General features: G+C 51.0%; 1 protein-coding gene across 4 annotated transcripts in view; it reads left to right on the top strand.

The window, feature by feature from the left end:
* LOC105186512 (midnolin homolog) overlaps positions 1 to 15,418 on the top strand; it is a 29,722-nt gene that overhangs the window by 11,108 nt on the left and 3,196 nt on the right. For 2 of the 4 annotated variants that reach the window (XM_025298028.1, XM_025298029.1), the window contains 3 exons: positions 5,789 to 5,876; positions 13,313 to 14,680; positions 15,054 to 15,396. In XM_025298028.1, the coding sequence (XP_025153813.1) occupies positions 5,789 to 5,876; positions 13,313 to 14,680; positions 15,054 to 15,396 (1,799 nt within the window). The remainder of the gene's footprint in view (positions 1 to 5,788; positions 5,877 to 13,312; positions 14,681 to 15,053; positions 15,397 to 15,418) is intronic. The other 2 variants (XM_025298031.1, XM_025298030.1) reach the window with 2 other exon arrangements.

The raw sequence follows: 15,418 nt of genomic DNA, 5'->3' as shown, positions 1-15,418 counted from the left end.
GACAAGATGCCTCTCGATTATAACAAACGGTGTTTATTTCGTACACGTGCGAGAATATACCCTGTCCGAGACGAGGGGACGACACAGCGGCATGAATGCAAAACGACAATATTTATAGTATAAACGCGCTGTAAGAGGGTTTCGACCTCCTATCATTCCCGCCTCGAGCGCTTATTTGCGTTCGTTCTTTTTTAAAAAAACGTTCAACCCGAACCGTTTATTCGAACGCTCATAGCTGTTACAATTTACGCATGATAATTACTGCTATTTGGTTTACCCGTTGTTTCTTTTTTTCTTTTTTTTTTTTTGTTTCTCTTTGCATCCGCATCGATACATCCCACGCCCGCGCCGTTGGTCTAATTACACGCGGAAAACATTCGGATACGCAGCACACGTCATTTCGAATGTACGAGCCGTTTCAATCGCGGAAAGCAACAGGTTATCGATTTATAGCTTTCCGGAGCGCGTACACGCTACGGTGAAAGTGATTAATCGGAGTTTTTATAAAATCTCCGGCGATTCTGTAGGGTGTGATATGTAGAATAACGATCTCTTTCTGCCGCGTTTCGCGCGTGTGCCGCGGACAACGTCCCGTTCGTTCTCGCGTTTCTGTGGGAAGTCGCCGGAAATCGCAAGACACCCCGCGCGCTAATCACTGTCGTGACCGCGCGTGTACTCTCCCGCGATGTTTCGTATCTCAGGAAAAATGTTTTCCCGCGCGAGAAAAGACAACCTTCACGCTCGCTCGCGCCGGGGATAATATCGTTTCGCGTCTCGAGACGAGTCTCGCATTTAGAACTTTGCTGCTGACGCATCACGACGCGCGAGATTGGATTCAATTCCATTAAGAAGTAAAACTTGCCGCGACCCAGAAAAATGTATTCCGCAGATTTATTCGCGCGACATCCCGACTACAACAACAACAACTACTACTACTACTACTACTACTACTACTACTACTACTACTACTACTACTACTACTACTACTACTACTACTACTACTACTACTACTTAGTGCGCTTCGTGCCGCAAAGACTCGCGCTTATCAATTAGCGCAGTTTCGTCCGTCGGAATTGAGGCCTCTCCCGTAAATCTCGCGTGTTTGGCACCGGCTCGTATTAATTGCGCCCACATCTGCTTCTTCTGGCAAGTTGTGTATGTCGGTGTATCCCGAGGAAAAAAGTGATTCCAAGGTTCTTTAAAAGAATTCTCGAATGTGAAAAATCGCGTTGCGTGTGCGCGTGAGGAAAATTTTTTCCGGCGTTTCCGGGCACTTTCAGAGCGAACGTTTTAACGTTTTGACAAAGTTCCGACGTATTTACGAAGTTCCAACCGTGGCTATTGTGCGCCGACCGAATATTGTCAAAATTCACGCGTCGATAAGCCCTTTATTTATTCATTCATCGCGATTACAATCTGCGAACAACGGTACCAATCGGCGCGGTTTCCCGTTTGCCGCCGCAATTGTATCGCCTCGTTACTTCTATTTGCATCAACACGCTGCAAAATATCGGAATTCCCGCTGTGTCGGGTGCTGTGAGCTCTGCCAAACGGCGCGTTGTAACTTGTCGCTACGGAGAGAGGGGGAGGAGCGAGAGAGCCCCATGTATACGCTCTTTTCGCTTTTGTATTTTCTACTTTTGTATTTTCGCGATTACGCCAAGCCCGTTAGTTTAATTTATACAAAAAGTCGGGAATTTACCGCTACGGCCGAAGAGGCGACTCGAATGATGACGATGACTCCCGTGATAGACTCGCATCACGTCTTCCCCGGCTTTCTGTTCCTCTCCCTCCCTCCCTCTCTCTCTCTCTCTCTCTCTCTCTCTCTCTCTCTCTCTCTTCTTCTTGCTTATCGACGACGACGGTCTCTCGCATTTCGATTCTAAATATTGCGAGACGTCGGCGTTATCGCGCCACGGGCGACTTTTATCTTTCGTCGTCGTCCCCTTGAGCGTAAAGGTCAGCGACATGCGGCCGGATCGGATCGGGATCTTCACGAAAAACCGTTAAGCTCGTTCGGCTGTGCACCCGTGACGAACTCTGCTCGTGGTTGCGCCTCATCTTCGCGTGATGCAGCATGCAGCGGGTTAAGATGCGCTCCTTGCGCTCCTCTCTCTCTCTCGCACGCGCGCACGTCATCATTTTTCGGAATAATCCCGCAGAAAGGAGAGAAAATTGTTGCACGTGCCGCGTCTTTGCCGTTGCGTGTGTGATATCGATAATTCATCAGAATTTATTGCGACACGCGTGCCTGTGTATAAATATTGATTGTGTCGCCGCGTATAAGACTCGAAGGAGGAAGCACTTTAGACCCGGGTGATAAGCGAGTTTAGGAATTACGACGGCAGATAATGGCTGTTGACAAACTGTCGGCTAAGCAAAACTTGGCGCGTTCGTGCGAAGTCTCGTTTTCAAATCCGACCGTCAACGTGTACGGTGTTATCGCACACTTCGGTTCACAATCGTGAACGACTGCGAACGTGCGGCCGTTTGCGGAGGTGGACTTTTTGCCCGGAGAGTCTGCTCGTGCGAGGCCCTGAGGAGAGCGGGATATAGCGAGCGCGGCGAAATTTTCAACGAAGATTTCGCGAAAGGATAAAGTCCGCTGATAATTTACAGAGTGAAGGAACACTTGCTCGTCTCAAAGGATAATTGCGGCAATATTTGCGTCTTCTCCCGCCCACGTGAGTGAGTTTTGACGGTCTTCTCAGTACTAGGCTACTATTAGCAGCTGCCAGTTTCCAGTACTGACGCAGTACCGGCTGACAGAATCTTGGCGCCGACGACCGGCTGCCGTAGATCTGTCGATCGTTGGTTCCGTTGTGACTCCGCAACTGTAGCCAGTTGCTAAACATCGATCGGTCGTCATCGTTGTCGCGGAAAAGAAAGGTCGGCTGAAAATCGAGCGAAGAATTCGCGGATCGAAGCAAACGCCTTTTTCGACCCGGCGTGGCAACACTCCCTCCCCCTCCCCACGTGCAGGTTCCATTTCCTGCACGGGCCATGCGCTTCCGCGGGGCTCTATGAACTCTCGGCGGAGCTGTTCCTGTTGATCAAATTGTTTCGCTCGCTGACTCGTCACGCGCTCGATTAATAGTGACGCGATTAACAACTAGTCATAATTAATGAATTAACCGGGCTCGTCGCTTCTCCGTCGCGCGGGAGCGACGCGACATAATCGAGTTACGCGCGGCTATTTATTCGCGCGGGGCCGCCGCCGCCGCGCTCGCATGAATGCTGACGGTGGGAAATATTCGCGTGCTTTCTCAATCGCTTTAATCGCGCGCGCTGATCGACACGTCGGCGGCCGCTCGCCGAAAAGGAGAAAGACAGAGCAAGTCGTGCATGCCGTCCGCGTCGCTCCGACACCGACGAGTGACTCTCTCGCGGGCATTCGCGGAATATCGCCCGTATCGTCGCGCCCGATAAAATTCGTGTCTACTTATTCACGGCTCGAGCCGATGAGCTATCGATAAGAAACTCTAGCGAGAGATTATCGCTAACGTAATCGCGATTGTATAATCCCGCCGTTATCCTTCGCGCACTTTCTCTCCTCTCCTGGCCCCACCGCGCGAGTGTCCGCGCGGTACACGCGCGGCTCTCTTTTATTTTCAGCGCGGGAAGTAACATTCGGCGGCGCGCATATACAGAATGCCGAATGAAAGAGAACGAGCCGCCGTCGCGCGGTTACGTTCGCATGCCGACAAGGTCTCGTTCCTTCGACCGGAGTCCGACGAGCGACGGCCGGTCGGCCGCCAAATGAAAGCGCGCGCGGCGGCGCGTTGCTCGCGAGTCGCGCGTTCTAATCAACCGCCTCGGTGTTGCTTATCGGCGCCTTCTTTTCACGTTGCCGCGCTCTAGTCTAGCCGCGGATCGCGTTATCGCGCGGCGGCTCCGTTAATGACGGCGAGAAAAAGCGCCGAGGCCGCGATTTCGTATCGCGCGAATTGTGGCACACCATGCCCGCGTGTGCGTGCGTACGTGCGTATACACGACGCATGTACGTACATACAAAAGTACACGAACACGCAACGGTATCGCGAGCTATCGGTCCGGATACACCGGAAGCTATCGCCGTAATCGCGCGCGACGAACGCTTTTTCGTTATCGGAATATCGGGGAGAGAAAGGAGAGGAGAAACGAGAGAGAGAGAGAGGGGGGGGAGAGACGCCGAAGCGAAGTGAGTTGTAGATTAGCAGTTTACAATGCTGGTCGATAGCGGGATATTTTTAGTCTCATTAATGTGTGTGCGCGATTTGTCCTCGAGCGGAGTGAAAAGCCGAGGGACGACGAAGGAGAAAGGACAGCGAGCCTAAAATAAAAAGAAACGGGGTGTGTTTATACCCCGGCTCGGGCTGCTCATTAAATTAGGCGCGGCTCGGGTTGTTCGTTTAGCGCGATGATTTTCGAAATACATGCGTTAAAAAATTAGGTTCTCGTTCACGGAATATAGCGTGGACGTTATGGGGAGAGGAGATAATAAATAAGCGGAGTGGAATTTTCGCTTAAATTCCAGCGATGGTAACATAATCAAATCGAGAGAGAGAGAGAGAGAGAGAGAGAGAGAGAGGGAAGGGGAGGAAAAAAGAGAGAGAGAAGGCATTGTGAATTAAAGTAACCGAGATAGCGTTCCGTAATCGCTCTCCACGCCCGTCTCTAGCGGAGCCAGGGAGTAACGTTTGGTACATGTATCTTTTTTCTCGCACTCGCGGTTCTCTAAAGCGGCTCTTTATCGCGCGTTTATACACACGCGTGTTTATTTCGGTCGATTTCCGCTCGGCGGTTGCATCAGCAGCCTCGCGCCGCGATAGCGCCGTGGCGTGCGAACCGGGTCGCTCGCACGCGATGGTCTTTCGTTGTCAGAAATACGCCGCGGAGGAAAACGCTTTTTTCTTCTCTCTCTCTCTCTCTCTCTCTCTCTTTCGCTGCCCATCCAGCTAATCGTAACGTTTTAGCATCCTCGCGCGGTGCGGACGTTGACGTCGCTCGAAGTTGATGATCCGCTCGATTCCCGCACTTATTAGCACGTTCGGCGTGAACGCCTATGCGTGCAGTGAGTCAGCCGGTGACAGGATCTGCGTGTACTTGCTGAATTGTTGACTCAAGTGAGATCTAATCGCGCGGACAAACAATCGCGAGAAATTCTAGCAGAAACGAAGACGACTCGTCCTGCTGAAAACTCTCTCGTTTTCGCGCAAACAAGCGAAGGAGACTGCATGTTTTTCGCGGCCGCGAAAGATCTGGATCGTAGTACGATTCGCGGTATTCGTCGCCGATTTATTTTAGAAGACTGCGGGGAGAAAGAGAGAGAGAGAGAGAGAGAGAGAGAGAGAGACACGACGCGCGCACGAAGACGACGGCTCGTGTCGACGCAAAGCAATCGACCCAATTCTGTCGGCGGTTGCATACGAATATTTTTCATCGCGCGCTGATCGCGCCGCGCGCTCTTTGCTCTCCTCGTCGCCGTCGCCGTCGCCGTCGCCGTCGCGCTCGCCCGAGAGTCGCTTTCTTTTCACGCCGCGTTTTCAAGTCGCTTAACAGCTCGATGGCTCGGCTCGTTCAACACACATTCGAGCATTTCCGACGCGTCCGGACAGCTCCGGATTTATCGCCGCCCGCGATATTTTCGCGGTGACTCTTAAAGGGCCCGTTCGAAGCGCAACGGACGCGACGGGAGAATCTTCCTTCTCTTCCTCTTCATTTTCGTCTCTTTCTTCAATGCTTAAGACGTCATCGACGAATCAGCGCAGGCAACGTTAACGCGTTGTTGTTGTTGTTTTCGTTTCAGGCAGTTGCGCGAAGGAACGCTCGAGGAAAACGGCCTACAACATGGTAGCCGGCTGACGTTACTGCCGAGCGTGGAAACCGGATTGCTGGTAAGTTGAACTCTCGTGTCCTATCCGCACGTGGGTATTAATCAGATCAGCCCACTACTGGTGCAATAATGAGTAGTTATCAGCGTGCGATTTTTATCGCGCTTCATTACCGCCGCGGAGACACAGCAGCGCGAGAAGTCCGGCGAACTTCTGTTTGCTCGTCTCTTCCTCTCCGGAGTAAAGGGGAGAAATCGAGGGAATGGTCGTTGAAAATTGGACCGATTCTAATCTATCTCTCCGTACACCGATTACATCGATTTAATCGTCGAAAATACACGTCTCCCTCAATTATATTTTTATTCAATTTCCGCTGCTTTACTTTTCTCACTACTTTCACATTATCGCTGTATCTCATCGATATTTCATGCTGCACGCTGCAGTTTTCCACACAAGACGAATCCTCCCTCGGTTCGCGCGAAAGAATATCTCTGTTATCGCGGCCGAAAACATCCGTCCGCGATTGTAAAACTCGACGGAGATGACTGGGAACGATTTACCGGACATCGGCCGATTACAAATCTTCCTGCCCCGGCGATCTAGTTTTCGTCTGGTCTGAAGCCAATAGAGAGTCACATGATCTAAGTTCTCTTCTCAATTTATCCGACACCGACTAATCTCGCGATTAACGCGGTTCCAGCTGGGGAACCGCACTCCTGCGTGCGTGAGAGCTGGTATAACGCTATTTGTTTTTTTCCATCGCGTCCGCGATCGCACAACCCGGACTTTTTCGCCCGGCTTGGCACTTGGTCTCCTTCCATCCTGGAACCGTTCCCTCGTTCGCTGCCGTTGCTGTCGCCGTCGCAGCAGCAGTGCGGAGGACGCTCGAGGATACCGGTGACTCTCTCGGCGCTCTCGGAGAGAACGTATTGCGGAGAGGCGCGATCCGCGCCACGGACAAACGCCGTTAACTCGCCGGCGTGTTCGCGTATCACCGGGTCACTTGGTTTCTCGGTCACCATATCGTCCCCGACGCCTTGATCATGCCCGGCGATTCGCGGATCTAACGCCGAGCACCTTCTCCCCGCGGTCCTCCGCTGGCTGATTTTCGGTAGCGGGCCGACGAATTAATAATAAGCACGATACGCGGTATCCGTTAATTGCGCAACACAGGCGGCAACACGCTATGACGGGTTACGGTATACTCGATACACCTCGTCGAGCGATTAGCGTCGTCGCTGAAAAGAAACGTCCAAGAGCGACGAATTCGAGTGATTTCCCGCTTACGCATCGAGTGGATTCTCCACGCTGCGAATCGTCGAGTGAACTTTCGCCCGAAACCGACGAATGTCGCGTCCGCCGCGTCGTGTCGTGTCCCGAACTGTTAAAGGAACAAATTCATTCTGATCGATTGATACATTCGCTCGCAGGGAGCCAGATACGAAACGACTATTTCCGGGACATTTTTCAGGCGACGGTTGAAGAAATAGTTGTTAATAGGTTGTTAGAGAATCTTAGTTAAATTTGGAGAGATACAGCGGTAAGACGGCTAAGAGATGCCGCTGTGCACCCGCAACGAACAAATGCGTGTGAATGCGTGTCAGGTACCAGCAGAGAAAAGTTTGAACATGAACCGTGCGATTGTATTTTTTACCGCGCGAATGGCTTCGTTGGCGTCAATTTTCTTTTAAGTGGCACGTCGAAAAATTCAACCATATGAATCGCGATGACCGCGCGCTCTCAGGTTTCTCTCTGGTACCAGTTCGAAACACGAATGTTATGATTATGATTTTGTTGAAATTCTGATTTTTCGGGAAAGAAGACTTAAATTCCTGGGCACGGGACAAGCCTAAGAATTCCAGAACATTCCCGGAAATCCCGGAAATGCCCATCTGTGGCAACCCTACAGCCACACGGAGAGAAGATTGGCCGAATTGGCGCGATGATGGAACAACAAACACGTTGCTCCACCGAGCGAACGCGATTGTTTCGTTGAACGTGTCACGTTGACTCATGAACAGTCTTTTTTCTCCGATCCGAACTCTGTGAGCTCGAGTGAAATGTTCTCACCACCCTTATACGACTCCGAGTGCGGCGATTTTTTCGTCGTCGCTTCGAGCGAATGTTCGCTCGTTTTCAGTGTGATTTCACTCTTGGGAAAAGCTGGAGGGGGAGCAGAAAAACCGCGCGTCGGCTCGAGAAACGCGCGGCGACGCCGGTCTGTCGGAGAAATTGGGGCGCGCGTACGCGCACATGACGTCCGGCGACGAACACGTGTCGCGACGCGGCCCCCGGGTGCGCGCGTACATACAGTAACGTTCCGCAAAGTCTGGCCGAACGTAACGTGTAACGCAATCTGACTTTTAACCGGCCGCACAGGTGCTGCGAGTTCCGCGCGGAACGCCGAGCCGAGGGAAACAAGGTGCGCAGCGTCACGGAAACGGCTCCCCTCTCGCCGTGCATTTCCGCTTAAGAATTACAAGAGGGATCTGTCGTGCGCGTCGACGACGGGACGCGTGTCAGAGGAACATCGTCTCCTCGGCTTCCGAACCTCTCTGTCCAGGTCGACCCGAGAAGCGCGCGGATTCTCGCCCGTTTTTACCGTGCGCCAATTCCGCTGTCAGATCGATGCGGAGCGTTATCATCGGCGCCGGATTCTCTCCGTCTCTCTATTTCGAGTCCTCGCGTTTAGGATATTAAAGTACGCGATCAGCAACCCTTTGTTTTCCGCGCACAGACGCGCATAACGCCGATGATAATAATCGCGTTCCCGCTGGTAATCGCGTTAATTGCTATTGTTACCCGCGCGTCATTAACCGCCGCAATCGGCCCTTTTGTCGCACTTTGTTCGCTCGTATATTGCGAGAGCCATCCGCCAGGATAATTGGTTTGCCATCGCGACGCGAATTTACGGCACTCGCCGTCAGATTCGCGGTTTTCAATCCGATCGACAACGTACACACCGTCGAGGTGCGTATTAATATCGCGCGTCAACGGGATATCCCACGAGTTCCAGCGAGTTGCGCCTAAAAAACAAGTCGCTGGTTACGGGTGTTAAGGGGTTGGCTGGAGCTATCGAAGGTGGGACGACGACGACGACGACGACGACGACGACGACGACGAGGAGCCTTCTCTCATTCGCTCGAAGTCTGAAATTGACTCTGGCCGGCGACGGTGGCGGCAGCGGCAGTGGCAGTGGCCCGGGCTCGAGGCGTTAGCAACAGCGCCCAGCCCGGGTCCTTATCGTGACTGAGACTTGTTCGCATGGCTGTCAAGGAGACCGCCCGCTCGGCTCTCGGTCACCCGCAGTCAATTTTAAAGCGCGCTGCTCCCTGTGTGTGGGTACGCGCGATCGAGCCGGCTGTGTGCGCATGTATATGCGCGCCTCTCCCTTTCTCTCTCGCTCCCTCCTGCGTGCCCTCCCCGTGCCGCCCCCCTCTGCGTCTCTAGCCGCGATTGGTAGTCACCTACACATAGGGTGTCGTGGAATAACGTTCGTGCTCGCGCATTCTGTAATTCGGGTGTCCGATAATTATTCTCCGACGAGTCGAGCAACTCTTTCTCTCTCTCTCTCTCTCTCTCTCTCTCTCTCTCTCTCTCTCTGTCTCTCTCTCTCTCTCTCGATTCTTGTATTTGTTTTCAGATGTGTTTATTTCACATCAGTTAATCGATTACAATCGAGACGTCGTCGGTGTCATTCTCGCGTGTTTGACGCTGGATTCCGATTAATTATTTACCGCCGATGACGGCTCTCGCGTTTCTTCGTCGTAAAAAATTTTCAACCGTCTTTTTCGCAAGTATATTTACGTGTGATTTATGTCCATCGTGGTTACATATCTTCCGACACACCCCGTGAATATCGCTCGTGGGTGGTTACGGGGGGAAGAGGCGAGAGCTAACGCCGGGTTCACACAGTCCCGGCTTCGCCGGAGAGCGCCTCGCGCGATCGAAGAGAGCCTTTCGTAGCGCTTTATCTCGCCGCGTTCCTTTTTTTTTTCTTCTTCCTTCGTCCGAGTCGAGCTCTCTCGACCGGCCGTGTGAGCACGAGAGAGAAAGAGGTAAAGAAGAAGAGGGAGAGGAGCCGGTTAGTTTTTCGGACTTCGTACCACGCTCTCTCGCGCGTCTCGGGGTTCCCCGAAATCACCGTTAGACGTTGGCAAAACCGCAGAATCCATCTCCGCCGCAGTCTGATTAATTTGGTAACTTTCAAACCAGTCCCGACGACGTTTGTATGCATGGTACTCGGTGTCGCATCGCATCGCTGTGTGTCTTCCGCTCGTGCCTCGAGGCTGTGATTGGATTTAACGTCCGAGGAGAACGGCATATTTTTGCGCGAGAAATCGCGAGACGTCGAGGAATTCTCGTGTTTCGGCTGAAATGAGAATATTCACCTCGCCCGGCAGGGGCGATTAGGATTGATTTAGCGAGGCGTACCGCGTCCCGCGCGGAAATAAGAGGAATGTGCACAATGCGGGGACATTTTTCACAGGAGATTCGTTACTCGCATTGTGATTCAGGATTTTTGGCTTATGGATCCTTCCCACCTTCAGTCCCACCCACGTAGATTATATTCGTCGTCGGGTGTCTGCCGATGACTCGAGCACCCGGATTAAAGACGATAGTCTCGTTATGAACGATCCTTTCTACCTGAAAGCACGGCTTTCAGTCGGCGCAGTTGTACGTGTCGTACGGCTAACTACTTTATCCAGTTCCTAGGAACCCGATGTTTGGGCTCGTGACTAAACGACAAACGAGATTATCGCGTTAAGAGGCGCGCGATACACACATACGCATATATATCTGCTTTACGGTAAATTGACTTCGCGACCGAAGATGACCGGCGAGGCCAATCGCGGATCGTCTTCGGTGTGTCGGCTAATTCCGTCGGAAATACACTCCGATGATTGACCGCAATTAACCGCACGATTCGATAGATTATCGTCGCTATTACTCCCGTCAATCGTCAAAACGTTTCCCCTTATTTCCGGAATTTGTATAGCGGAACGGCGAAAATTAATTAAAAAGAGACGTGCGAGTGGCAGATTGGATTGAGCAATTTTTATCCGGAGATGGAAGAGCGAAAAGCGGGATTATTTGCGTGGAAAGAGGTGAAATTCGATGTATAAAGTCCAACTATATTATATTTTTATTTATATCGTATGATTTGACAAAGAGAAGAGAGAGAGAGAGAGAGAGAGAGAGAGAGAGAGAGAGAGAGAGAGAAGAATTATATGAATTCAGTGATAGTCAAATATAAGATAAAAACAATTACTTTTTGTGCAAATTTAATTTTTATATTATTACATAATATATGATTGTCTAATTAAAATGATGGAAAGAAGCGAACAAGAGTTCACCGTTCATTACGCGAGCGATCGTCAGTCATTCGATATAAATAGTTCGATAAAAATGACTCTTGTATCGCTCTTATTATTGCTTTCACTCGCTTCCTAATTGCTATTTGCTTTCAACGAGTGCGTAGGAATTTCTGCGAGCACTTGAAGAAAGGGATCTCTCTCGTAAGTCCGAATGGCTGAGCGCGCAATATCCGTCCGATTTCTTTCTTTTTCCATTGGACGCGGAATCAATTAAAAAATTTATAATTTCAAATTTCCCCCTCTATCTCTTTTTCTCTCGCTCGTTCGCTCTCTCTCTCTCGTTCGCTCTCTCTCTCTCTCTCTCTCTCTCTCTCTCTCTCTCTCTCTCTCTCTCTCTCTCTCTCTCTCTCTCCCCCTTGAAATCTTCTCAAAAGGTAGATCGGAATTCTCGACAATTCTTAAACGGTCCGTCGTAATTTTACGAGCCTCATCCGATCGATCGTTGCGCATCGAGGAAGTTCGCTGTGGGAGACGTCGATTGGGTGCCGGGAGTGGGCCCGATTGGTTAATCGTTTTGCAAGAGCGTTTCACCGAGCGACGAGATCGGCTTGGCACCCGCTGTGTTCGCAAACGAACGGACTCGTCCGATTTCGCGGTGCCAGGCACAGAACGGAATCTTAATTTAGCGCTTAATCTGCAGAATATGTAAATTGAAAATTCTAAAGTTACGAAAGGAGATAGCGTGACCTGTCGAAAAATCGTCGATTCCAACATAATTGTTTCTTCAGATTCACTTCTCGCTCAAATAAGATGTTCCTTCAACGAAATTCCGCGTCATAAATTGCATTTGTTTATTATCACGCATTTTTTCCTCGAGTTCTTCGAGAGAAAGTTCTCTCTTTTTCTCGCGTATGAGATCTTAATGTGACGTCTTAATTGTTATCGAGATTATCGAACCATGCAAACCGTCGCGAAAGACGGGCCTCGAATTGTCCAAACAATCCACAGGTAAAATTTGCTGCATACGCAGACGTTCCGTGTACACACCAATTTTCAAAACGACTCGAACTTTTTTTTGTCTTTTTTTTACTGCTGTTCGCCAGTCGATGAGAGAATTTATTTCCGAGAAACCTCCAAAAAAGTTAAGTTCTCTTTTCGGGCGTTTGCTGCGTTCCGAGTTGCGCCCAAAGAAAAGTACTCGAGCCATTTTGAAGCCCCAGTGTACAACAATGTTTCCTTTTATATTCTCTCGTCGGGCGATTGTTCCTCGCCGGATTTCTCGGCTCTCTGTCAAAAGCGTGCTCATTCGGTGACTCGCGAAGTTCCTGCGAGGACGGGACTTTCCTTCGCGCGAGTTCGCGAATCGAATTACCGAATCCGACGAATGACCGTCCAGCGAAAGGAAGTCCGTTAGGTGTGCGCGCGAGGGATGCCTAACTGGGATGCCCGTCGAGGGTCTGAGCCTCGGTTCCGCGAGGTTTCCTCTCTTCTGCAGGTCTTCTCTCTCGCGTCCTATCTCGCGTCGCGGTTTCATCGATTCGCGCCTCATCTTGCACGAATAGCTCTCATAAAAACGAATGCTCACGGTGCTCGATCGATGCTCGATCGTAAAAAAAAATGTGCAGGGTATCGAAGCTCACGCGGTATGGCTGAACCTTTCCAGGACGTAGATTACCTCGTCGCCTGGCACACGGGTGGCAGCCGATTGAGGACTTAAGGACGGGCGAAGCTCACCAGTCTGAAATTTTATCTTCCTCGTTTAGCGATAAGTGCCGTTATTTACAGCAACGTCATAGATGTATGCGAACGAATGTATTTTTAGCGTTTAGTTAGTACTCTAAGCATGTTGGCGTTACACGCTCGAAGTTACACTTAATGCGCCGATAACCCACTCTGTTGTATAACTATATCGCGACGTAATAAAAATATGACAATTAGTGTAACGACCAATCGCGCCGATCGTGCCTTTTGTTCTCGCCCGTTCGCGTCGTAATGCTTGTTTGTTATCAGGAAATGAACAAACAACTGGTCGACGTGTTAATCAGATGTAGACGTATCTTCCGATAGCAACGAGTCAAGCACATACAATCGTGTCAACGCGCGCTACATACGGCAGCCGTATACGTCGCATCTGAAATAACGATTTCAGATTATGACGCCACTTTTCGTCCATTGTTTCAGGCACAGCGGCCGGAGCAGAGTGTAATGCAAGCCTTGGAGAGTCTCAATGACTCACAGGTGAACGACTTCTTATCCGGCAAGGCCCCGTTGAACCTGACAATGAGATTGGGCGACCACATGATGTTGATCCAGCTGCAGCTGTCGACGGTAACGCCGGCTTCGCCAACTGCTAATCAGGCCGCGAGCTCGCCCGGCAACAGTAACAACAATAATCATCATCACAGTCACAATCAGAGTAACGTCAGTGGCTTATCCAGCAGCAGTGTCAACAGTTCGCATGTATCCAGCTTGCCGGCCAGTCATGTCACCTCGTCATTGCAGACCAGAAGATATCCTGCGCTCACTCGCTCGTCTAGCAGTAACAGCAATAACAACAACAGCAACAGCAACGGCGGCGTTAAGCTGCAGAACAACAGTATCTCATCCAGGACATCGCATCTGATCAGCCTGGCCAATGCTCTACACGCTGCTGCCAATTGTGGCACCAGTTTGTCCACCGCCACGGCCACCACCACGACTACCACGACCAGTTCGCCACCGCCGGTATGCTCCAGTCGAGTGACGACCGCTTCCTCGTCGGCGTCCACGGCACCGCAACCGTCCGTCAGCCAGACGTACTTGTCACCTAGCAACAACAATAGCAGCAACAACAACAACAACGATAATAACAACAACGTTCAGTCGCAGTCCTCTTTGCGCAGCAACGGTCAGAGCAACGTCGCTGTTGTGCCTCCTACCACAAGCAGCTCAGCCAGCGGCAGTGCGTGCATACCGTGTCCTCTCTATCATCATCATCATCACAATCATCATCACCACCATCACGGCCATCGCCTTCACCATCACCACTACCACCACCACCACCACCATTCGAGGGATAAGCCCGGCGTCAGATTCTACTCCTCCTCCTCCTCCTCTTCCTCATCTTCCTCCGCCACCTCCTCTTCTTCCACTTCTTACACGCCCTCCTCGAGCTCTAACCCGGTTCAGGACCAGCAACAGTCTACCTCCAACAGCCACGGCTGCGTTGACCTGAGCACTTACGACGCAACGCCCAGGAAGAAGCTCTGCACCGGTCTCCATCATGGCCAGCAGCAACAACAGCAGCAGCAGCAGCAGCAGCAACAGCAGCAGCAACAATCCGCTACAACGACCAGTGGTATCGACGCTACGAGGAGTCACAACACCGTCATGACGGATGCTGCCGAGTCGAGAGATTCGCAGAACTCTAACTGCACGTCGTTGATGGAGCAGCCAAGCAAACCAGCTACCCTCGACACCCGAGCGCTCGCCGAGGCGTCCCGCAACCTCACGCAGAAACTGAAGCAGCTCTCTTCTGAGGTATTCACCTCGCGGGTCAACCTCGCAGAGGTATACATTATTACCGAAGTCAGTTCCAGTTGTGTACCATTGTTTCGTGTACGAATCGTACGTCACTCGAGGTTGTCAGAGAGAAAGAAATATGTCACGCTCGGATCTGGTTTCTCGACGATATGAAATTCTCGAATATCTAAATTCTGTACCGAAGAATCGGTTTCGCTCGTGTTGTTGGGTTTTCATGTTTACATGTTGCATATCTTTTGTCTCCCAATATCATTGACTATCCAAATTTGACAAAGCAAAAAGAAAACACCAGTGAATCAGCGTGTCGTATTATGTACATATGCAAAAGCAGGAAGATGAAAACAAGCGTTTCGCGACGCGAGGATAAATGCACAAAACTTACGTATCTTTTCAAATTTAGGAAAATGCAAGACGCAGACAGGGAGCTATAATAGAGAGTATGCACCATCATGGCAAAGGTGTGTACTCCGGCACATTCAGCGGCACTTTGAACCCAGCCCTGCAGGACAGACACGGTCGGCCCAAACGTGACATCAGCACTATCATTCATATTTTGAATGACTTGTTGTGCGCGACGCCAGCTGCATCCGCAGGTCACTATAGGCATCACCATCATAGGCATTCACACGGTCGTCAACAGTCCTCATCAGTGTCCACGTCTTCTACGGGAACGTCAACGACCGCAAGTGGATCCACTACGTCGGCCGGTTGCCACGACTCCACCGCACCGGGATACTCCACTGGTTCGTAACTGAACAGAAATAC

The sequence above is a fragment of the Harpegnathos saltator genome, unplaced genomic scaffold (assembly GCF_003227715.2).
Source record: "Harpegnathos saltator strain DR-91 unplaced genomic scaffold, Hsal_v8.6 scaffold202, whole genome shotgun sequence".
Lineage (NCBI taxonomy): Eukaryota > Metazoa > Arthropoda > Insecta > Hymenoptera > Formicidae > Harpegnathos > Harpegnathos saltator.
This window is presented reverse-complemented; position numbering and strand designations above follow the sequence as displayed.